Genomic DNA, 25,707 nt, shown 5'->3' with positions numbered 1-25,707 from the left:
ATGTGTATGTATATGTGTGTGTGTGTGTGTGTGTGTGTGTGGGGCTGGGTCTCCCGTGCTGTCGGCTGCCAGCCAGCCGAGTGTTTAAGAGGTATTAGCGGCCCAGCGGGATTCTGACAAAGATGGATGTGGGAGGCCGGTCAGGCTCTGCCGCCACGCAGCGAGCGCCATTATAAATACAAGCCAGCGTGGTGTCAGGGTGCGGCGGCGGGCGAGCAGCGCCACAGCCACGTCTCCATTAGCCGGCACCGGAGATGACCACGAGGACAGCCTCGTCTCTTCCTCTCAGCACGCGGCCACAGGATTGGTCGAGGCAGCTATTCTACCCAGATGAGCTGCAGAGCTGCTTCTGGGGGACGGTGGAGGCTTTGTGGTGGTGCACCGCTTCAGTGCTGTATTAAATATACCTTACCGCCCTACCGGAGTACAGCTCGGCGTCTTACAAAGGCCTTAATCAAAACCCGTGTGGACCGGAAACGTAAAAAAAAATGGTATAAGAGGTGCGGTAAACCAGAAGGGAGGAGGACTCGGGAGACTTACATGTAAACTCGGGTGATAGGTGAGCACGCCGTTGTCACACAGCGTGACGTACTTCTTCTTCCACTCCTTGTTCAGGGATTTCCCACTTCGCTTCAGAAGGATTCCCTGTTGGGAACAAGAAAAGAGGGGGGAAAAAAATGTTTTTTGGGTCAGAATATCCTGTTTGTTTGGAAAAACCCCAGCATGGTGGATGACATGGGTCTTTATGACCGTTAATCACGACATAATTACAATAACGCCACTGTTTACTCGGCAGCTGTGACGCACGTGTCACAGATGTGCTAGCTAGTATTAAATTCACCTTCACATACGATGTGACACGTGCAAAGCCACTTCTTCTCACAAGTTTATGACTTACGGCACCTGTACTGGAGCACATACAGCTCTCACACAGGTCTCGCTCAGTACCAGCCCCGTTCTCTGGCTGCTGCAATGGAAACCTGTGCAGGCTGGTCAGGTTTTTTTACACGGCGACCGATCGAACCTTCGGAGTTTAACTAAAGTCCCTTTGCATTGGCGCCCATTCACAGAAAGAGAGAGGTCTGCCAGACCCCCCCCACCCCACCCCACCCCCCGCATTCATACACATATAACACGCTGAACTCTGGAAGACCTTTCAATCCGGGGATTAAGGACTGTGATCTGCCCCTCTTCAAAGACCCCCTCGGCCTTCTCCTCTATTCAACTTCATTTTCTGGGACCTTCCAGGGTTTCAAACGGTTCCCCTTATCTGCCGAGCAAATCCGCCGGTAAACAATGCAGCTCCTCCGCTGGAGGTGACCAAACACCAAGCGCTGAGGTTTGGGAGGGTCTCCGGGGTTAAAGACCGAGGAGGGGCCGTGCTTAATTAGGGGATTAAGGGGAGGGGAGGGGAGGGGAGGGAAGGAGGGGTGCTTTTACAGTCATTTGCCCGCGTGTCTATGGGTGGAAAGGCCTCTCCCCCATCTACCGAGGGGGCTTGAACGGTGCTGTTTTGCTAGCCGAACCCATCCTGCGGGGCTTTAATCCTGATTAACACATCAGGGAGAGGTGACCCCCGGTGACCCGGGCACCAGGCTGTTTGCCGACAATCACCCTAATCCTGGCCCCGCTTGATCTGGAGGACCGGCTCCTGACCCTCGGCTGCATGCTGGGACACACAGGCCTCTTTAGATCCCATACCTGCCTTCCTATGCCGCCCCCCCCTATGCCTCCCCTCTCTCTCCAGACGTCAACTGTCGGGGAAGTTAAAGCAGAGCCAAACCCCAACTGAATGTCGTTCTACCATCATACTTAGTGACACGCTTAAGTATGGCGGGGGGGAAAAAACCTTCTTATTATGCTCAGGAGATGTTAAAAGCAACTTAGAGCGACACCTTCAGACTGCTAAATGCTTTCTACCACATGGCTCTAGCATCATGAACCAGGTGCAGCATGGCGGTGCAGGACGGATGAGGGTCTTAATACCAAGACATGCAAATAAAACAGCTGCTAGTGTAAAATCCGTCCATCCATTATCCAGACCGCTTATCCTGCTCTCAGGCTCGCAGGGCCCTATCCCAGCAGTCATTGGGTGGCAGGCGGGGAGACACCCTGGACATGCCGCCAGCCCCCCCCACATTCACACCTAGGGACAGTTTAGTGCGGCCGAGTCACCTGACCTACGTGTCTTTGGACTGTGGGAGGAAACCCACGCAGACACGGGGACAACATGCAAACTCCCCACAGAGGACGACCCGGGACCACCCAGCAAGGTTTCGAACCCGGCACCTTCTCGCTGGGAGGCGACCGGGCTTACCACTGCACCGCCGTGCCGCCCTTAATGTAGAATCATGAGTTTTAATAAAGGCCACTGAAAATCTTTCTGTTAAGAAATGTGACTTGTTTGTGACCTTTCGGTTAAAAGACATTGTGCGAACCTCGGCTGTGACGCAGGCCGCCTGTGTGTGAACTGTACGCAGTGTGGTCAGCAAAAGAACTGTAAACATTTTTTAATGGCTTCGTAATCATACAGAGCAAATGAGCCGGTTAAAAGGCCCGCGGCAGCTGCGCAGAGCATGTTTTACACGTAGTGTGTTCGCCTTATTGGAGTCTGAGCACTGGCGCTTCATACATTCATCAGCACTCTGAGGGGGATCGATAAACACGCTTAAACCATAAATGTGGGAATCTATAGACATGCCGACTGACTCTTCGGTTATTTCATGTCGATGCCGGCCCGTTATAGCCGCAATAAATCTTACATAAACTGTGTCACTTTAAGTAATTAGAACCTCGAACAATAATTCGAGATCGTTTATCATAATTGCTTCCTGGTTCGCCGTATTGAAGCCGGCGGGCGGCGTGCCGTCGTCTCGAGACGGTTTAACATGCACCCGATCCGAAGCAGGGTGTGAACGACGGGGGAGCTCGACTCCCCTTAATAAGACATGAGCCCCCTGAAAACAGGATTTGTGGGAAAAAAAGAACAAAAATTTGGGGGGGGGGTTAATCTAAAATATTGACAATATGCTGTGCATTTCTATTTTTCCGTGTCTTCGTCATCATGGCTCGTGCGTACAATTTGGCTATTATTGATGCACGATTCATGCATGAGGATCACCGATTCACGACCGGGATTTCACTCCTACCTAAAACGACCATGGGCAGTCAAAATGACGGCCGGTGTTTAAACTCTATATTCTGTCAAGATGAATACCCAGTTGAGACATTAATGCACTGACTATGTTAGTTAGGGTGGCCAGATGTCCCGGTTTGCCCGGGATTGTCCCGGGTTCGAGCTGGGTGTCCCGAGTCCCGGCTACTCTAGCCTGTGTTTTTTTGGCGGGAGGGGATAAAAGTCCTTCAGTGTTCCTGTCCGGCCAGACAGACAAGCCTGGGAGCGCGTGCATATGCAGGTGCACGAACGTGCAGTACTTTTTAGGGTCCCGCTTTGGGATTTTGAAAATCTGGTCACCCTAAATTGTCAGTATGTCTGTTAGGAAACGACTGACGCCAAAATTAACATTTTTACAACTTTAATACTATTTTTCAAACAATTTAAAATGGCGGCTGCCCAACGCCTGTAAACACTGCAGCGCCTCGGTGATAGTCATGGTGCGTCTGTAACCAGACATGTTGGACATAATCAAAAATCAAGTTCAGACTATTCCTCTCCACTGGAGGGCGCTAGTGTGTTTCTAGGACAGAGTGATGAACTTCGCGAAGGAAATGATGCGACCAACACACGTCATAAACGGTCACATGACGCGCACGATGACCGCAAATTACGAGCCGTCTTTTTGACCGCCCATGGTCGTTTTAGGTAGATGTTATCATAACTTTTTCCCCGCCCGCCCCCCCCCCGCCCCGGTAATAAAAGTGAGCGCCCCCTAAAGCCCTGGTATATAGTTCGCACACTGAAAAGGTTAACGTAGCGTTCGTTCTCTCCGTCGCTAAGACTAACACGCAGCAGCGTCTCACGCTCACGCATGCGCGATGGGACACGCGATCGCACATGCAAAGACCGAAGTCGAGTCAACTCAATCTTATTTGCGTAGCCCAATATCACAGATTAGAAATGTGTCTCAGGGGGCATTACAGCAACACAACATCCTGTCCTTAGACCAGGCGCGGATCTACGGGACGGCAAGGGGTGGCAGCTGCCACCTCTAGGACACAGTCTTGCCACCCCATTTATAAATCAGATAATATGCTTTTAAAGTGTGTTTTATGTACATGCATGGTGAAGGTCAATGAGACCCGCGCCAAACTCATCTCAAACAGAAGTCGCCAATTTAGAATCCTCCCTCCCCCCTCACAGGCGCGGATCTACAGGGGTGGTAGCTGCCACCTCTGGGACACAGTCTTGCCACCCCAGGAAAAAATCTCTAGATCCGCCACTACCTTAGACCCTCGCATCAGATAAGGAACAACTCCCTAAAAACCCTTTAACCGGGAGAAAAACAGGGAGAAAGCTCAGGGAGCGCAAGAGAGGAGGACGACCTGAGCATCTGCGGGTCGTGCGTCACAGGGGGGGGGGTCGCAGGACGCGCAAACCGCAGACGCGCAGTTTCGCAGCTATTTCATAACTATGTAAGCAGACATACGGACAGAAAGCCAGTTAAATAAACACCGAGTTGTGGCTCCCTCTTCACCCGTTCATTCAGTTCGCAAAGAATTCCCCTTTCTTCCTTAAAGTGAGGGATGCGAAAGCGGTACCGGCGTTGACCGTAGGAATCGGTGATTTGCAGTTCGCATGCTGATCCATTCTGAAAGCCCTCGCGTAATCACGGGTGAATAGTAATCAATGTGTCAATCACCCCTCCTTCTGCTACAGCGCGAGGCCTTGGAAAATAAGCCCTCAATCAACTGGGTGATTCAGAGCGCCAGGCCGCTGGTCCGGCGTAATTCTAGCCTCTCGAGAAAAGGAGGGGACACAAGTAATTCGGTCGTTAATTAAAGGGAAAAGTGTTATATTCTCATGGAGTTGCAATTTTAGACAAAGTACAGCGTCTCGTGCAGCCCCGCGTGGGGGGGGGGGCGCGACGCAGTCCCTCCACTCCGGTTTAACAGAGATCGAAATCAAACCAAGAAAAGAACGATTCTGTCATATTACAAATCAATCAAAAAAATAATAAAAAAAAGATACAGAGATGATATTTTTTAATTTTAAAAATCACCTTTTTAAATGGAAAAGATAAAGACAGAAGTCATATTGTGTTCTAAAATAAGACTGCAAATATTGGTCGTGAATCCACCGTCATGATAATATTCCACCACCCACAAACGTGCGAGATCGTCCCAGCCGGCGCCTTCTCACCGGCCACAGACCTGCCTGCCCCGTTTAACAAAGCGAGCATCTGACGAACACTCGCGCTGGTGTCAATGTAAACTGGCAGCCACCTCCTCCATCTCTTCAGCTGCATCTTAAAATGACGCTCGAGTCAGTTTTTGTTTTTGGCAAATTGTGTTAAATCGCCATCTAGTGGTTGTAATAGTGCATCATCCCCCCCCACCCCCCACACACACTAAACGATGAGAGCCATCACCCTTCCATCCAAACAGCTTATTCTGCTCTCAGGCTCACGAGGATGCTGGAGCCTATCCCAGCAGCCACTGGGCGGCAGGTGGGGAGACACCCTGGACAGGCCATCACAGGCCCCACCCAACCACATTGAGACAATTTAGTACAGCCAATCCACCTGACCTACATGCCTTTGGACTGTGGGAGGAAACCCACGCAGGCACGGGGAGAACATGCAACCTCCACACAGAGGACGACCAGGGACGACCCCCAGGGCTGGACTACCCCGGGGTTCGAACCCAGGACCTTCTTGCTGTGAGGCGACCGCGCTAACCACTGCGCCGCCGTGCCGCCCAACGAGGGCCATCATGTCGTTGTAACTACTCAATCAAAACTCGACCTGTAAATGAACCGTCACAGAAAAACACGTTATACTTACCCATCTTACCCAGTAGAGACGGAAAGATGCTCACCTGTTTGATCGGTATGGCCCTTCCACTGCCTATGCTGTCTGTTTTATTGTCAATGCTCTTTGCTTGTTCACTGGCTTTCCGTGACTGCAAGGAGACAAGAGAAGTTGTCAGGAGCTGTCGCAGTGAATCCAACAGCATGGTGGGTGTGCGGACAGTGAGGTGAGTGGTGTGGTTGTGTGTGTGCGTGCGCGTGCGTGCGTGCGTGCGTGCTTCAGTGTGAAAATGGGGGTCAAGGCGTGTGGGGTGGGGTGGGGGGGTTCTGTGTTTGAGTGTTTACAGTATTATCAGGGACTCAACATTGCAAAAAAACAACAAAAAAAACAAAAGTCTAAAAAGAAGCTTGAAATCAACAAACAAGCAGACCAGCAAACAGCAGTAACACTGACGTGCAAGTATATAAATAATAAGAACGAAAGACCAAACCAAGACCAGACTAGACACAGAAGACCATCTCAACACAGAGGAGACCAAAGACGACCACATATCGAGTCATGACTCAGCCCTGAAACCCACTGTGAGGTCCTTCCCTGTGTCTGAGACCCCAGAGAGGGCCCTGAGCGGATCTGAAGACCACCTGTTGCACCCAGGGCAGATTTAGCTGGGCCTTTTGCATAGGTGCATTGACAAGAACTTTTGCAGCACAGAACAGAAAAGTCCAGTAAATTAACAGTCACAGAGGGAGAAAAAAGGGGGGAAAAAAGGTTATTGTGCAGAGTTCCCGTCAATCTGTGAAAACCTTCGGGAAATGTTACCGGATATCAGACGTTATGCAGTTCACCCGGTATAATGGAAAGTGTTTGGGTTAGAAAGACAAGAAAAATCATCAGTACAAGAAGTTATAGCACAGCAGAATAATAAGAAAGAAACATTTCAGGTTTCAAATCAAGCCTGCGGAAAGAAATAGGGTCAGACGGTCAACAGATCCATACACTGAAACCAAGACCACCAGAAGGACTGATGAACCCCGACAGGTCAGCAGGTGAGGTGGAGGTGGGACAGACATGGATGTTTATGGTCTCACTCAGAAGATGAGAAATGCCCAACCACCAATGGAGAGAGGTAGACTCTGACGTCAAGTAAACCAACTCTGGCTTATATTTTTTCGAAATTTTTTATTTCTTTTTTTTTTAAGACGATTTCGTTTTAGCTTCTATACAGACACCATACAAAGCAAGTCACAGGTTCACTTCCAAATATTCAACAGGTTGAGCCAAACATTGCAATTCCCACAAAATATAGGATGGACAATAAAGGCAATATTTCATATATCTCTTATATGTATGTAATATACTTTTAATAGAGTACCATTGTAAATAAAATACAATACAAGATATACAGCAGTCTATATGTTGTCAATCCGTTCATGATAGAAAAGCGATTATGCAATAGTTCATAATCTCTGGACCAAACCGAAGAAAACCCCAAAAGAAAAAGAATGAAAATAAATAAATAAATATCAATAATGGAATGTGGAATAAAAAAATAAATCAAAATGAAACAAAAGTTAAGCGTAACTACATTCATACAAGTCGGTGCAACCCAGTTTCTGTTGATAATAACTCTCAGTATATATATATATATATATATATATATATATATATATAGTCCCTAACACCTTCAAACCCTATTGCCCTGCTCTAGTTTTTATGAAGGCCTTCATAAAACTACCCAAAATTACTCCTTGTAAAATACCTGTGATATAGCACATGTATTCGTCTACATTTTCAAATTCATTCGATTCTTTCAGTGAAAAGACCAAAAAATAAAAAATAAAAACCAAAAAAAAATCAAAAAAATCAAGCGATTTAGTCAAATGAACGTAGGAAATCTAGAAGGGGGGAAACTGAGTGTGCTTGGCACATCTAGTCCTTGAGTCCTCATTAATGGCAAAAGACGGTGTCGTCGTGTGAGGGGTTTGGTCCTTGGGATTGGGGACAACAGTTCGCAGACCAAGTGTTTGTATGGGGTGTCGGACAAGGGGGTAGGCTGCGCGGGGAATATTCAGCACGCCTCCTACAGTCTGTCTCCCTCGGCAGCGTGTATTTGACAGTCTACTGTGAGCCCGCACACACGCCTTAATCGACTCAACTTTAGTTTGCTTTGCACACAGGTCCTATGGTTGCCATAGTGCAAGTTCTGTGCATTACCCAGAATGCAACGGGGCACTAAAAGTAAAGCAGCCTATCAGGACTGGCAAAGCAGGGGGACTCTTTTATTAACCGTCATGCTCTTCTAATTCGGAAGCTGTTGGAAAGCCCTTTTTGTTGAAGAAAGGTTGGAAACAGAAGCACAAATCTGTAAATATTGAAAAAAAATTCAGGTAATTATATTTTTGTTTTGCTTATGTTTTGTTTCATATGTGGACAATTAAGTAACAAATCAAGGGACTGAAGTGTGAAATGATTAAATATGAAATATTTAAATAAAATTTTTAAAAATAGGCCATCAATGAATGGACTGAATGAAAATGAATAAAAGTAATTTATGGAAAATGGCTTAATGTTTATCAAAATTCATCAAGAGTTTGCTTTTCAACACAAAAACAGACTAAACAGCCTGAGAACCTCAGGAGCCTATCAGTAACTTGACCATGGAAGCACTAGGAAAGGAAAGATGTGGCATACGGACACCTAGTGGCCAAGAGTAGTTATGACAGATGGTGGCTGGAATGGTCATGACAGGTGGAACTGGCTGATGAGGGCAGTGAGAAGACGAAGTGACGGGCCAACGTCTTCCATCGTAAAGCTTTTGTTTTGATTTACTCCGTTTTTATTACATAAATGGCCTGACATCTGCATTATTAAAAACTGGCTTCCCTATTACTCAAATAAGGGGCTTTTTTTTAAAATAAATGACAATCTGTGTTCTTTTTGTCTGATCTGACAGTAGATAAAATAAATTTGTTCAAAAGTCAAAACTCGAAAGCCATTCTTCTTCTCTTTTTTTTGTTTAAAAACTGATAACTGAATAGATTTTGTCATGCTATAGATAATAAGAGTCCCAATGCTGGTACCAGGATTGACAATATAAATGTGGCAAATAATACTCAACATGTCCAAACGACCCCTGCCCTGTAACTACCCCTCTCAGTATTTTGCCATTTGTAATTCCTCAATGAAATAAATTGTAGGTAATGATTACAGTGAGTCTCACCTCGATATTGTTGAATTAATCTGTCACGTTTTGTCTACTATTCTATCTACTTATGAAATTAAGGCATAAATTCCATCTTTGAGTGCCTGTCCAGAACCTCCTGACGTCAGCGTGACACGTCGTACTGAAGAGAACGGGTAGAAAATAGACTCTGGCAAACGTTTCAATGGTGGCTTTGCCCACTTTCCGTGACTTTTACCTTCATATAGAAATAAATAATTCACTTCCATGGGGGGGGGGGAAGCAAAGCAAGGGACTGCCTTAAAATAATTGAGATGCTTAGCTGTTTAATTTTTTCCGCCCCCCCCCCTTTTCTTTTTTTTTTTTGGTAAACTGGTGAAAAGTTGGCACCGCCCAGTCTTCCTCTCCTTGGCCCACTTCCATGTGCCCCTGGGCAGATGTTGCCTGCGCCCCTTTGTCCCCACCCCATCCCTCACACTACCCCCCCACCCCACCCCCGTGATCCTCCTCTTCCTCGTTCTCCTTTAAACCCTCAGCTCGGAAAGCCTCCCACATCCACCCTTCCCCTTGCTCTCCGCCGCTCCTCAGAAGGTCATGAGCTGAAACTCCCGCTCGGCCTGCCACTCCGGCACCCACACTGGGTAGGTGGCGTGCTTCGGCATCTCCATGACGCAGACCGGGAGAGGCTCATTTCTCTGGTGGACATGGTTAGTCACTACCTAGCGGGGGTGGGGGGGGGGTGGGGGAGGGAGAGAACAAGGGGAGCTAGCACACAGCCCACACTGCTCAGACGCCACAAGCCGGCGGCCTCACAGTAGCTGGGGGTTCAGGTTGGGAAGCAACAGGAGAAGCAAGAGGGGAAACAGAGAGATTTAAGAGGGAGCAAGAGAGAGAGAGAGAGAGAGAGAGAGGGAGAGACAGCGAGAGGAAGAGAGGTAAAGGTATGACACAGAGAGTTAGATAGGATCAACTGAGGGAGTAAGCAGGAGAAGGAGGCAGGGGGGGGTGAGGCGTGTAAGGGGCGGAGCAACAGTAGTAGTAAGAGGGAGGAGTGAGGAAGGGGACGGCCCTAAGCAGAGAAGGCTGGTGTAGGTGCATAGGGGGGGTAAAGGGGTAGAGGCTGGGTAGAAGAAGAGGAAAGAGGCTACAGGTAAAACACAAGCTTAGGACTGCTGAGGAAAGTAGAGTAGTTAGTGCATTCATGTACCGTAGGTTAGAACAAGGGCAAATTAAATCAGGACATGGGGGTAGAAAGGGGGCAGACAAGGGTTGGGATGTATTAAACACTACAGACTAGGGAAGGGATCTATTAGGGCCGTATAAGGTATAAAAGGGAGAAAAGGTGAGGAAGCTAGTGGGGGGTGGCTAATTGGTTAGTAGCTGGGTAACGGCAAGGGTGTCTGGGGTAGCACGGAGTGCCGGCATGCATTTATTAGTAGTGAGTAAACAGGCCACAGGCTGGCTCACATATATCTTATAGTGGCCAGACGAGGAGAAATGGCATTGGCGGCTGGCTTGCCTTTTCTCCCCCAAAAAGGGAGTCACTGCAAAGAAAGGATCTAATAGAAATAAAGAGGGATGGGGAGAGGGAGGCCAAAGATTTAGAAAAGAGCCGAGGGCCCAAACTGATGTGAGAGAGGTGAGCAACTTAACCCGTGTGGACTTACAGCCGATTAAGAAGAAGAACAGGACATGTCAAAACGCTGATATTTTGTCCCCACAGTGCTTAGCTTTAATCTTTGTTTTCTGAAGAAAGGGAAATTTGAAAAGTTTCTCCTTTTGCCTGTGAAGTTTTTTTTTCTCTTTTAGGATTAAAAGTTGTTTTTTTCTCTATTGCCCATAGTGTGTGTGCGTGTGCGTGTGATTGTGCGTGTGAGTGTGCGTGCGTGTGCGTGTGAGGGAAGCCAGGACGCTTTTGTGCTTACATCTGGAGTCAGGAGTCAGGAGAGGTGGCTTTGGTGAGGGTTTTTGAGCTACCTGTCTCCCCCTGGTGGACAAAGTGTTCTTGGCAGTCTAGTAGTGTGAGTGGGTGTTGCTCTGCATCAGCTGCCGCATACTTACTGTGAAAATGTTGGAACGACGTTTCGACTGCTTGCGGATGGGTGTGGGCGTGTTGGAGGCAGCAATGGTCTCGATACGCATCTCCCGCTGACTTATGCTGGGGGTGGAGGGAACGGAGGAGGAGTAGTCACTGAACGCACCCCCACCATTGGCCGCCTGGACAGGGAGGAAGGGAGGAAGAGAGAGACAGAGAGAGAAAGAGAAGCAGCCGGAAAGGGAGATGGATTAAGCAATTTAGGACATAGTCTCTGTGGACAGACTCTATAAGATTAGCCAAGGAAGAATTTACTCAATATCCGAAATTTCCACCTAGCCCAAATGTTGGGTCAGTTACTTTGGGCCACCAGAAATAACTAGAGGGAAATTGTGAACATTCATTTGGATTATGTGTACATAAATCAGAAGAAAGTCGGTTAAGTTGACGTAGCAGAGGAGCTCGTCTTGTCTCTGAGGGTGGTGGTCCTACCTGATTCATATGGATGGAGGGGATGGATGCTGACGGGACTGATGAGTGGCTAGGAGAGTTGGGCAGAGATTTGCATGGACCAATAGAGAGTTGTTGCTTTTTCCTCAGAGCCACAACCTTCTGGGCAACTGGAGACGAAAAAATGACACAGGCTGTTCAGAACTGATCTTGGTACGACCGTTCTCCCGGAGGTGTCCACCTTCATCCATGTGTGAGCAAAACCCAAGCAATGAATACAATGTTAAACTCGCCGTGCAAGATCCAAAAGACCCCAAGCTGAGGTGAAAAACATCATGAAAAAAGAAAACGACAAAAAAAAAAAAACCCCATCAAGTTCAATGTAATAATAATAATAATAATAATAATAATTTGATGTAATAATTAAAATTACACTAACCCTTAACTGCAGTGTGGTCACATTGTAATGAACTGTTTTAAAATGGCCACCAGTGATGTTAATTCAGAACATTTCTTTTTTTTAGAATATTTGGTAAATCTCCTTCTGGACAGCTATCAAATAAGTAGATGCACTGAACAAAAATCTGGTCTCTGTGGCCACCATAGGAACTCCTGATCAGCCAATCACGAGAGCTCTCTGCACCCCGGCGTCTCCACTGGTCTCTCAGGCAGAGGACAGTGGGATTCCCCCCCTCCCCCATAGGGAAATTACACTCTGCATTTAACCCATCCTAGCTAGCTAGCTAGGAGCAGTGGGCAGCCGCCATGCAGCACCCGGGGACCAACTCCAGTTCGCCTTGCCAGGCCTCGGTCAGGGGCACAGACAGGAGTATTAACCCTAACATGCATGTCTTTCTGATGGTGGGAGGAAACCGGAGCACCCGGAGAAAACCCACCACAGGCACGGGGAGAACATGCAAACTCCACACGGAGGACCACCTGGGATGACCCCCCCCCCCCCAAGGTTGGACAACCTCAGGGTTCAAACCCAGGACCTTCTTGCTTGTGAAGCGACAGCGCTAACCGCTGGCCCACCGTGCCGCAATTTGAGGGATGTTTACAAAATATAGCTAGTTCCTGCTAGCTTCCGTCCAGGACTGCTTACCGTCCTCAGTTCAATTTCTTGCAACTTTGTCTTTAAGAAAACTTGGTAATTTTTTGAAAAGTAGGACGCTTAAGCGTACAACGATTAGATATTTCGAAAAGAGGATTCATTTATGTCATGCAATTCTTGTCAAGCCACGACCACATTTTTGTAAATGTAAGACTTAAAAACATCAATTACAAAGCTACAATCTGCCATTAAGTCAGTAAGCAAACAAACAAAAAAATAAGATGAAGGATACTGTGTGACGAGTGAAGAAGATAACATTCGCCATTCCTAAAAGTTTTCACAGATTATATTTTTGGTAACTCAAACAGTTGTCTGCGTTTCTATGCAAATATGGAGGGATCGTTTCGTATGAGTTGGCCTGCTGCCTGGTTTCTCTAATTAACACACTTTCAACCAGACAGGACTGGTTGCAGAACAACCAGTCCAACCAGCTTGGTGTTGGGTTGGACTGGAGAGAAAACCGGCCTGTGATGGTGTGTTCCTGAGCTCGGAGTCAGTGACCCTGAGGATGACGTGTGCTGGACAGCTGACGTAAGGGGTGAGGAAGACAGCTCAGTGTGCTGGACAGCTAACATAAGCAGTGAGGAAGACAGCTCAGTGTGCTGGACAGCTAACATAAGCAGTGAGGAAGACAGCTCAGTGTGCTGGACAGCTAACGTAAGCGGTGAGGGGGACAGCTCAGTGTGCTGGACAGCTAACATAAGCGGTGAGGGGGACAGCTCAGTGTGCTGGACAGCTAACATTAGCGGTGAGGGGGACAGCTCAGTGTGCTGGACAGCTAACATAAGCGGTGAGGAAGACAGCTCAGTGTGCTGGACAGCTGACGTAAGCGGTGAGGAAGACAGCTCAGTGTGCTGGACAGCTGACGTAAGCGGTGAGGAAGACAGCTCAGTGTGCTGGACAGCTAACGTAAGCGGTGAGGGGGACAGCTCAGTGTGCTGGACAGCTAACATAGCGGTGAGGAAGACAGCTCAGTGTGCTGGACAGCTAACATAAGCGGTGAGGAAGACAGCTCAGTGGACACTGAACACCAAATGGAAGGAAATGGTCTTTTCAAGGGCAAACTTGGACTGCACCCTGCAACTCAGCAACGATAAAACCCACTGAAAGCATCAAATGTGCTACGATTAACTCTATGCACCACAGTTCATGTAGCACATCCCTGCATGCTTGTGTGTGTGTGAGTGTCTGCGTATAGTTCCAGCGTGTATATTTTTACTTCTCTGTTGCAGCCTATTTCTGTAATGCAACACACTATTTTTATTGTTTCACTACTTTTATTGATCCCCGTACGGAAATTCTGCTCTGCATTTAACCCATCCTAGCTGTGTAGCTAGGAGCGGTGGGCAGCCGCCGTGCACCACCCGGGGACCAACTCCAGTTATTTCTTCTTATTGCCTCGGTCAGGGGCACAGACAGGAGTATTAACCCTAACATGCATATCCTTCTGATGGTGGGGGGAAACCGGAGCACCCGGAGGAAACCCACCACAGACACAGGGAGAACGTGCAAACTCCACACGGAGGACGACCTGGGATGACCCCCCAAGGTTGGACAACCCCAGGGTTCAAACCCAGGACCTCCTTGCTGTGCAGCAACAGCACTAACCACTGGGCCACTGTGCTGCATAATAGCGATAATAATAATAGTGAGGTGAGGCCAGCTGAAAAGCCCCTCATGGTGACACTTACATGTCTTGGTGCTGAACCAGTTCCAATTTAAAAGTAATCATACAATTGTAGCGAATTCAGCTGGGAACCGCTGCAGCCGGGACGCGGACCCAGGTCTCCTGCACCACAGGCAACTACGCTAACCGGTCGACTAAAGGGTCCGGCCCGTTAGCCAAGGGCTAGCGAGTCTAGTCATCCATGGTCGTTTTCAAATCAGCACATTTCCTCTTGCATGCAGCACACGTCAGTAGCATGCAGCAATAACTGGCAAGTGGTCAGCAGACATATGGAGATATTGGCATTGAGGTACCAGCCACTAATCCCAAATAATAGGCTAAGCAACATCCATCCATCCATTAGCCAAACCGCTTATCCTGCTCTCAGGGTGGCGGGGATGCTGGAGCCTATCCCAGCAGCCATTGGGCGGCAGGCGGGCAGACACCCCGGACAGGCCGCCAGGCCATCACAGGACTGACACGTTCACACCTAGGGACAATTTAGTACGGCCGATTCACCTGACCTACATGTCTCTGGACTGTGGGAGGAAACCGGAGCCCCCGGAGGAAACCTACGCAGACACGGGGAGAACGTGCAAACTCCACACAGAGGACGACCCCCAAAGTTGGACTACCCTGGGGTTTGAACCCAGGACCTTCTTGCTGTGAGGCGACCGCGCTAACCACTGCGCCACCGTGCCACCCTAAAATACCTTCCAACTGAAAAAAATATCCTACATTAGTTCAAATGAAGTAAAAAAAAAAGGCAAACATTTCTTTTCTCCATGACACCATCATGACGCATCCCACAGAGGGTTCGAACAGCTCACGGGCGTTAATAAACGACTTCAATAGCAAAACAGGGGATCATACGGGCACATTATGTGAACTACCTCACACTAGTAGCTTTCCTGTCGGGTAATGAGCGGCATCCTGTTAGACGGCTCGCGCAGCTCTCTCGAGACAAGGACGCTTCCATTCCCGGGGAAAAACAACATCGGGATGGGATGTTGGCAAAATTAGCCTGTCATCCGATGGGATCTACCGTGTGATGTTAGCCAAATGAGGCTATTGCCGCCATCTGAGGGGTAGACCTGTTTCGCCGGCACAGCGGGCACAGCCTGTCATCTATTTGCCAACACACTCCAGTGAGAGGCGAGGCGGGGGTGAGGAGGTGTGAGGGGGAGGGGGGGATAGTGTTGTTAAGGGGCTGCCTGACGTGAATTAGGAGCACTGAGGGGAGAAAGAGAGAGAGAGAGACATATCACACGGCTGCCTGCTGCAGTATGGCAAAACAGGGGGTGAAGAAGAGACTGGTGCGGAGTGAGGGTGAGGGTTTCCCCCCCCCAACAGCAAGCTCTTCCTCACGTCTTAATTATTTCAAGGGGGCAGGAAGGGGAGGCGAAGAGTGGAGCACCGAGGAATACACAGTTCATGTGAGGCAAACACAATCACATCTGTTATGTAACTCATAAGGTTTGTGCAACAATGACAGGTTTTGGGACTACGGCGCTAAAGGGGGGGGGCACAGAGTACTTAAAGTTGAGCCGTTCAGACGTTTGTTTTCAAAAGCATGAATCATGCACGGAAAGAGAAATATATAAAGGCAGGGAAAGGTTAATTTTCTTAAATTGCGGGGGGGGGGGGGCTTAAGAGATTAGTTGAATCAAAATCTTGAACTGTGCCCGACTTACCTCAGTTCATCCCCTCCTAAAGTCTACTACTACTCAGCCCCTTCTAAAGTCTACTACTACTCACCCCCTCCTAAAGTCTACTACTACTCACCCCCTCCTAAAGTCTACTACTACTCACCCCCTTCTAAAGTCTACTACTACTCACGCCCTTCTAAAGTCTACTACTACTCACCCCCTTCTAAAGTCTACTACTACTCACCCCCTTCTAAAGTCTACTACTACTCATCCCCTCCTAAAGTATACTACTACTCACCCCCTTCTAAAGTTTACTACTACTCACCCCCTTCTAAAGTCCACTACTACTCAACCCCTCCTAAAGTATACTACTACTCACCCCCTTCTAAAGTCCACTACTAGTCACCCCCATCTAAAGTCTACTACTACTCACCCCCTTCTACAGTCTACTACTACTCTCCCCCTTCTAAAATATACTACTATTCACCCCCTTCTAAAGTCTACTACTACTCACCCCCTTCTACAGTCTACTACTACTCTCCCCCTTCTAAAGTCTACTACTATTCACCCCCTCCTAAAGTCTACCACTACTCAGCCCCTCCTAAAGTTTACTACTACTCACCCCCTTCTAGAGTCTACTACTACTCATCCCCTCCTAAAGTCTACTACTACTCACCCCCTTCTAGAGTCTACTACTACTCACCCCCTCCTAAAGTCTACTACTAGTCACCCCCTCCTAAAGTCTACTACTACTCACCCCCTCCTAAAGTCTACTACTAGTCACCCCCTCCTAAAGTCTACTACTACTCACCCCCTCCTAAAGTCTACTACTAGTCACCCCCTCCTAAAGTCTACTACTAGTCACCCCCTTCTAAAGTATACTACTACTCATCCCCATCTAAAGTATACTACTACTCACCCCCATCTAAAGTCTACTACTACTCACCCCCATCTAAAGTCTACTACTACTCACCCCATCTAAAGTATACTACTACTCATCCCCATCTAAAGTATACTACTACTCACCCCTTTTTAAAGTCTACCACTACTCACCCCTTCTAAAGTCCACTACTACTCATCCCCTTCTAAAGTCCACTACTACTCACCCCCTCCTAAAGTCCACTACTACTCACCCCCTCCTAAAGTCCACTACTACTCATCCCCTTCTAAAGTCCACTACTACTCACCCCCTCCTAAAGTCTACTACTAGTCACCCCCTCCTAAAGTCTACTACTACTCATCCCCTCCTAAAGTCTACTACTACTCACCCCCTTTTAAAGTTTACTACTACTCACCCCCTTCTAAAGTCTACTACTACTCACCCCTTTTAAAGTCCACTACTACTCACCCCCTCCTAAAGTATACTACTACTCACCCCCTCCTAAAGTATACTGCTACTCATCCCCTCCTAAAGTATACTACTACTCACCCCCTCCTAAAGTTTACTACTACCCTCCCCCTTCTAAAGTCTACTACTACTCACCCCCTTCTAAAGTTTACTACTACCCTTCCCCTTTTAAAGTTTACTACTACCCTTCCCCTTCTAAAGTCCACTACTACTCACCCCCTTCTAAAGTCTACTACTACTCACCCCCTTCTAAAGTCTACTACTACTCACCCCCTTCTAAAGTCCACTACTACCCTTCCCCTTCTGAAGTCCACTACTACTACTCACCCCCTTTTAAAGTCTACTACTACCCTTCCCCTTCTAAAATCTACTACTACTCACCCCTTTTAAAGTCCACTACTACTCACCCCCTCCTAAAGTCTACTACTACTCACCCCCTCCTAAAGTCTACCACTACTCACCCCCTTCTAAAGTTTACTACTACCCTCCCCCTTCTAAAGTCTACTACTACTCACCCCCTTCTAAAGTTTACTACTACCCTTCCCCTTTTAAAGTTTACTACTACCCTCCCCCTTCTAAAGTCTACTACTACTCACCCCCTTCTAAAGTTTGCTACTACCCTTCCCCTTCTAAAGTTTACTACTACCCTCCCCCTTCTAAAGTTTACTACTACCCTTCCCCTTTTAAAGTTTACTACTACCCTCCCCCTTCTAAAGTCTACTACTACTCACCCCCTTCTAAAGTCTACTACTACTCACCCCCTTCTAAAGTCCACTACTACTCACCCCCTTCTAAAGTCCACTACTACTCACCCCCTTCTAAAGTCCACTACTACTCACCCCTGTCTAATGCATGACTGAGGAAAAACAAACGTGTCACAGCTGAACTCACCTTCCCCAAAACGCACTTAAATTTAAAAGCACCATCCATTTGGAATGTGGTAAAGATAACCACGGGAATGGCAGGTAGCCTAGTGTAATCAAGATATATTTCAGAGGTAATGTAGTTTTCCAATATTTTGGTTTTGACTTGAGGATGCCTTGAGAAGACAGTGAAAAGCGCTGAGGCATAGTCATCCATCACTGCATATGTCAGAGAGAAATAACACAACAGTGGGTAGAAATGGAGGTAAAGACATGCCAAATTACAATTCGCTGCACTGTCCCCAAAGGTTTAAAGGTGCTATGTATGAGATTTAGCACATTCATATGGAAAAAAACAACTATTTTCTGTGCTGTGTAAAGACATAAGGGAGTAATGGCGTCCTGAGCAGAGCATGAAGTCACACTGCCTCTGTGTGTGTGTTGTAATCTGAGTTCCTCTGTTCTTTGTTTTGGAGGCTGGTCCAGCTGCGCATGCATGTGAGGTAGCTAGCGTTAGCAGGATAGCTAGCAAGCTAATAATTACACTACATGGATTTAGGTCACTAGCCAGATTGAAGAAATGGCTTCTTACCAAGGCAAATAGCTTGGTAAGAAGCTATTTCTTTACAAATAAAATAAAATAATAACTCTATACAGTAAAATAAAAAAAACAGCAGCCCACTGCGCCTAGCTAGAATGGGTTTCCCCAAGGGGATTAATAAAGGAAACTTTAAAAAAAAAAAAAGAATATTCCAACCAATGAAATAGCCAAGAATGCGAAATAGCCAAAAAGGTGAAGGGAAGGGGGAGGTTTGTTTTGGTCTGAGATGCCGGTCCTGAATGTTGTATACAGCACCTTTAACTATCGCTCCATCTCTATCTTTCTATTAACGGCAAATGCAAAGGTGTTTTATGGTTGTCTGCAGAGGTGCGCAATCAAACTGTCATCTTCTTGCTAGGCCTTGTCCCTGCACATAATCTGTCATCTATTTTTGCTCTTCATGCAGGCCCCTCACCATCCTGGAAGACTCTTTCCACATTCAGACCATAGGTGGAACAGGTCTCATAGTATGTGGAGCGTTTCAGGTCATTGGACAGTTTTCTGGCCCGTGAGTCATCAATCACTCTGGGATTTGCAGCACTGATGGCATCTAAGAGAGCGGGGGTAACAAAAGCACTGTCAGACATCACACACCTCTCTTAACCATTTCATTTGTTCATACACTGATCAGCCAAAACATCAAAACCACTGACAGGTGAAGTGAATAACACTGATTATCTCGTTAGACCCTGCAGAAAAAGCTGCTGTAGCTCAAACTGCTATACAAATCAATGCTGGCTATGATAGACAGGTGTCAGAACACAGTGCTTCACAGCTTGCTGTGTATGGGGCTACGTAGCTGCAGACCAGTCAGAGTGCCCATGATGACCCGTCCACCACTGAACGTGCCTACAAAGGACATGTGAGCATCAGAACTGGACCATGGAGCAGTGGAAGAAGGTGGCCTGGTCTGATCAAATCCAATCAATTTTATTTGTATAGCCCAATATCACAAATTACAAATTTGCCTCAGTGGGCAAATGATGAATCACGTTTTCTTTTACATCATGTGGACAGTCGGGTGTGTGTGCGTCGTTTACCTGGGGAAGTGATGGCACCAGGATGCACTATGGGAAGAAGGCAAAACGGCAGAGGCAGCATGATGCTCTGAGCAAAGTGGAACTGTTGGGAAACATTTGCTTCTGGCATTCATGTGGATGTTACTTGGACACGTACCACCTACCTAAACATTGTTGCAGACCAGGTATACCCCTTCATGGGAAGGGTATTCCCTAATGGCAGTGACCTCTTTCAGCAGCATAATGTGCCCTGCCACACTGCACAAATTGTTCAGGAATGGTTTGAGGAACATGACAAAGTGTTCAAGGCGTTGCCCTGGCCTCCAAGTTCCCCAGGTCTCAATCCAATTGAGCATCTGTGGGATGTGCTGGAAAAAGAAGTCCAGTCCATGGAGGCCCCACCTTGCAACTTACTTGAAGGATCTGCTGCTAACACCTTGGGTGCCAGATACCACAGGACACCTTCTGAGGTCTTGTGGAGTCCATGCCTCGTCGGATTAGAGCTGTTTTGGTGGGACGAGGGGGACCGACACAATATTAGGCAGGTGGTTTTAATGTTTTGGCTGACCAGTGTACGTTCATGTGACAAGAAAACCGATTTCCATATCAAGTGTAAACCTCCACTACAAACTGAGTTAAATGACACGATAAGTGTTTCTGTCGGCCGACGCCACAACACCTTGTGTTCCAACCAGGACCATTGGGACCTCGGCCGTGTTCCTGTAGCTGGACAGGCGCAAGAAGTAATTGTAGACAGTCTGGAAGCTGATCTCATCCTCCAGGCTAAAGACAAAAACCACGGCATCCACCCAGGCGGCAAACTGAGAAAAGAACACAGGGTATGCATGTTTTAGTCACTGCGAAATATAAGCCTCCCTATGATGCACATTCACACGAGTAACGATGATCGATGACTGGTTGGGAGTCGTAATAACTGCCCCTGTATGAGTTTTGCTCTTTGATGGCCCCTTGGATGGATGATTGATAGCTTTAGCGCAGTTCCACAGTGCATCGCACAGCCAGCGCTTGTGCTACCTTTTTCCCCAACCAAAACAAAAACAGATCTTGAGATTTGAACACTTACTGATAAGTACTATGAGCTTGGTTAAAAGAGAAGAAGCGTTGCCTGGCACAACAACCCTTTATCCCCCCTTTTTCTCCCCACAATTGTATCTGGCCAATTACCCCACTCTTCCAAGTCGTCCCGGTCGCTGCTCCACCCCCTCTGTCAATCCAGGGAGGGCTGCAGACTACCACGTCTCCCCCGATACATGTGGAGTCGCCAGCTGCTTCTTTTCACCTGACAGTGAGGAGTTTCACAAGGGGGACGTAGCGCGTGGGAGGATCCCGCTATTCCCCCCAGTTCCCCCTCCCCCCTGAACAGGTGCCCCGACCAACCAGAGGAGGTGCCAGCAAGCAACCAGGACACACACCCACATCCGGCTTCCCACCCGCAGATACGGCCAATTGTGTCTGTAGGGACGCCCGACCAAGCCGGAGGTAACACGGGGATTCGAACATGCGATCCCCGTGTTGGTAGGCAACGGAATAGACTGCAACGCTACCCGGACACCCTGAACAACAACCCTTAAAGTTATTAAAATACACCAGCCAGAATCAGAGATTGGACACTGTCGATGCTTCTTTTTTTAATGTTCTTTGTGAAACTGCCCCCTATGGAACACTGTCGTCTTGCTCCTTCTGACAGAATCACCTTCATGATACATTCAGCTGATGACCTTGATCACCTGGACTTCAGACCATACCAGAATTCAAAATCATGCATTTCCTGTTATAGCAATGGGTAGAATTAAAACCATACTCTTGCTTCGCTTCAAGTAAGTTTAAAAAAATTATGTAATCAATGGCAAAATATTTTTTCTTGTCTTTTCTTTTTCTTTTAGGTGACTTTGACCATGACCTTCATCCAGTTTTGTCCAAAACTTAATTGGAATTTTCTGGGATTCTTTAGAGCAAATAGTTACTGTGTAATGTTGCTAGCCAACAGGCAAAAATGATAATGACAACAATAATAATAATAATGCCCTGCCCATGGCAGTGCGGGGTAGAAAAAAGGATGGCAGACGTACAAGGCAGCTCGTTTTGAATTAAAGAAGAAAATGTAACGTTATGTTATTTTAAATGTAGAAACAAGTTCGTCAGCCTTTATAAATAAATATCATTTTGACTGGCTTGCTGAAATAAGCATTAAAGCTTAATAGCTTGCAAAATGTCTTACTATGCTTGAGTTGAAGGCCTATTGTTATTCATCAGAAGGGGGCAGTGTTGTAACACTCATAAAATGGCTGTCTGCTTCACATGATAAAGTTTCCAATGTCTAGAGGGAACACCATGCATGATCAAACGCTGTAAGAGAATAATCATCCTTTCTATAATCCATGCAGTATCACAGACCAGGAATCTCGCTCGTCCCTGTATCATACACTGTCGCCGTCTCATTCATTATGAACTGGGGGGAAGAGACGTTGTTCCCTTGAGCTGAATAAGTAAATCCCCATTCGTGGTGAGACGGTGGCTAAGGAGAACCCGGAGCAGTGCTAACGGTGACAAACAAGCGCTAACTATCCCACGATCCCCCCCCAGCTACCTCCCTCCGCATTCAACATCTAGCCCAGGACCCCATGGGGAACGAATGGCAAATCGAGCCTTCGAGCCAAAGCACCGCTCAGCCTCCTGTGAGGGGGAATGGAATGGAGGCCTTTAATTACGCCGCTAATTATACAGGCAACTGACGGGCGAGCTGGACTCATTTCTGTTTCTTCATATCGTGGTGCATAATGCCGGCATAACGCCAGAGGCTTGCACAGGCAGGTATCAATGGTCTCTTAACAAAAGCATACCCGCTGAACAGGTGTAGCTTATGTGATCACTCGGGGCTTAGAGCGGAGTGAATGGCGCCATGAGCAAGCTCCACCGCCAGGCTTCAGATTCTGTAAACAAACCAAGTGTCTAAAGACCGATTATTATCGGCCTGGCCGATTATCGGCCCTTAAGTTCACATGTTCACGATCAGAACCGTTATTTTTTTTTCTCATTCGATTGCTGATAAACTTACAGCCGGCTCTCTCTGTCTGTAGTCACCACCCTGTGGTCTCGAGCGACGTCCCGCCCGCACTCTCTGATTGGTTCACGTCATGTGTGATAGCCTATCAACACTGAAGGCTACTGTGCCACAGAGGGGCACACAGGAACATTTTTTTTTGCAGACTGGAGCAGCTCCAGGGAGCAGGCGGAGCTCTGTTTCAAGGGTAAAGGCAGCAAATATTGCCAAAGTTGCAATAAACATCACAATCCTCAACGCTGAAGTTGCAAAAACACCACAATCTTATGATCTAGTTCTATGACGATAAGCATGCGCAGTTTCCCGATTACACCACTGAAAATGCCCGAATAACGGACTTTGTTGCAGTGATATACAGCTAACTACAACAAGATAATGGAGTTTCTTTACGTAGCGACAGCGGCGTGTAGTTGGTGCCAGTGCAACTGCAACTTATTCTAGCTGTCATATTGCAAGCGCAACATTACTCGCCCACATGAGTTGCTGTCGTTACATGTTACAGGATGGTCATATTAACATAAATTGATGTTGATTCTCATAGCGCTAATTTGAATGAATCTTATCGGTCTCCTTGGTTACTAATAATCCGTATCAAACCTGAATAAACCATCGGTTGATGACTGCCTCAGCTCAAAACATTCATAGCAAATTCAGTTGCTTTGGGAACACCTTCAACAGAATGGAGATTACTTCTGGCAACTGATGTACCCAACAGTTGCAGACACCGACACGGTGCGATGGTTTGAATAAGCAAAAGCAAACATCATCAGGAGTGCTTGAGCAACATTGGTTTTGAAGCAGTCCAAGAGCATAATTCATTTATCCATTCATGCATCCATCCATTACCAAAACAACTTCTCCTGCTCTCAGGGTCACGGGATGCTGGAGCCTATCCCAGCAGTCATTGGGCGGTAGGCGGGGAGACATCCTGGACAGGCCGCCAGGCCATCACAGGGCCGAGACACACACACATTCACACCTAGGGACAATTTAGTATGGCTGATTCCCCAGCCCTATATGTCTTTGGACTGTGGGAGGAAACCGGAGCACCCGGAGGAAACCCACTGCAGACACGGGGAGAACATGCAAACTCCACACAAAGGACGACCCGGGACGACTCCCCAAGTTGGACTACCCCGGGACTCGAACCCAGGACCTTCTTGCTGTGAGGCGACCGCGCTAACCCCTGCACCGCCATGCCACCATCATTCATTTATTCAATGCCAAAGTAAGAACAATCTAGGTTTTAGCCCACATCACTGCAAGAGCTGTGAAGTGGCAATATGAATATGGCGATATGGTTTGTATCGCCATACAGTTGTCATGATTCAATATATTGTGATATTATGACACTATAAATGCTGCGATATACTGCAAAAATGTATTAAAATTCTAGAAAAATTTCACAAAGATAACACCTCAATATTTAGGAAATCAGAGTAATCAGGGCCAAGGCTAGTGTGGCACTGGCAACGCCTGCTGTTGTGGCTCTGCCACCTAGTGGTCAGCGATATAAATAACAAAATGAAGCGGTGCCGCTGACGCTTCTCTTTGTGTGTGATCTTCCGAATCAGAGCAGTGTTTTTGAAAATCAATGCAATATAGTGGAATTACTGCGAAACTCGAGTGCATCAATATTTTCCTACAGCCCTAATCACTGTCTAGGAAAAGTTTGTCCAAGCTGTGGGTACCAGCACACCCTGGCAAACATGAATTGAGTACTACTGAGAACAAGAGTTTGATGGCAGTTCTGTCAGTACAGTCGACTGGAGCACTGGGATCCTCTTGCTCACTTGACCCCTTTGGAAACACATGAAATAGTTTGGCAAACAGCAGCATGATGTTATCTTAATCACGTGATGAGGACTTGGCAAAGCATACCTGTGTGAAACAGGGAAAAGAAGAGATATGGAACTTCTCTTTTGTACATACTAATATGATGATGAGGCGCTGTGTTGTGTGTCTAGCCAGAGGGGGGGGGCTTTTGGCTGGGCTAAGACATGTATTTATTGCTGTCCCTGAAATGTTTTGGGCAGAATGACTACAAAATACTGGCATGCTGTTGTGAAAACAGTCCAGCAGTTTAATAAATGCCTATCTGGCTACCATCCCTGTCTACAGCCACAACCCTTCTGACTTCCGCATTATCTCTGTCCACAGTTCAGTGCTTTAGATAATGCATGAAAGGTTCAGCACAGTACAATAAAAAAAATTTTTTTGTTTAGGATGAATATTAATACCTGCAATTCTGGCGGTCCTCCTTCATCTCTGATCAAAAGAAGGTAGCTCTGTCCATCCACCACGATTTCCTTTTTAAATCGTCCACCTGCAGAAAAAAAATAGTTGGAAGAATTTATTCCATGAATTCATTCATTCATTCATTCATCTTCAACCGCTTCTCCGGGGTCAGGTCGTGGTGGCAACAAGTTAAGTAGGGCACTCCAGACGTCCCTCTCCCAAGCAACACCCTCCAGCTCCTCTTGGGGATCCCTAAGGCGTTCCCAGGTCAGATTGGACATGTAGTCCCTCCAGCGAGTTCTGGGTCTACCCCGGGGTCTCCCCTCAGCTGGCCGTGACCGGTAAACCTCCAAAGGAAGGTGCCCAGGAGGCATCCTAATCAGATGCTCGAACCACCTCAACTGGCTCCTTTCAATGCGAAGGAGCAGCGGCTCTACTCCGAGCTCCCTCCGGATGTCCGACCTCCTCATCCTATCTCTAAGGCTGCGCCCAGACACCCTACGGAGGAAACTCATTTCAGCCGACTGTATC

General features: G+C 47.3%; 1 protein-coding gene across 1 annotated transcript in view; it reads right to left on the bottom strand.

Moving 5' to 3' along the window:
* The window catches only part of agap3 (ArfGAP with GTPase domain, ankyrin repeat and PH domain 3), an 83,969-nt gene that overhangs the window by 34,399 nt on the left and 23,863 nt on the right, over positions 1-25,707 (bottom strand). The window contains exons 4-10 of the mRNA XM_056293248.1: positions 25,179-25,264; positions 20,536-20,677; positions 19,253-19,387; positions 11,639-11,766; positions 11,173-11,328; positions 5,998-6,081; positions 541-645 (exon numbers count right to left, since the gene is read on the bottom strand). Of these exons, the coding sequence (XP_056149223.1) occupies positions 541-645; positions 5,998-6,081; positions 11,173-11,328; positions 11,639-11,766; positions 19,253-19,387; positions 20,536-20,677; positions 25,179-25,264 (836 nt within the window). The remainder of the gene's footprint in view (positions 1-540; positions 646-5,997; positions 6,082-11,172; positions 11,329-11,638; positions 11,767-19,252; positions 19,388-20,535; positions 20,678-25,178; positions 25,265-25,707) is intronic.

The sequence above is a fragment of the Lampris incognitus genome, chromosome 14 (assembly GCF_029633865.1).
Source record: "Lampris incognitus isolate fLamInc1 chromosome 14, fLamInc1.hap2, whole genome shotgun sequence".
Lineage (NCBI taxonomy): Eukaryota > Metazoa > Chordata > Actinopteri > Lampriformes > Lampridae > Lampris > Lampris incognitus.
Note: the sequence above shows the minus strand (reverse complement) of the source record. Positions and strands in the feature narration are given on the sequence as shown.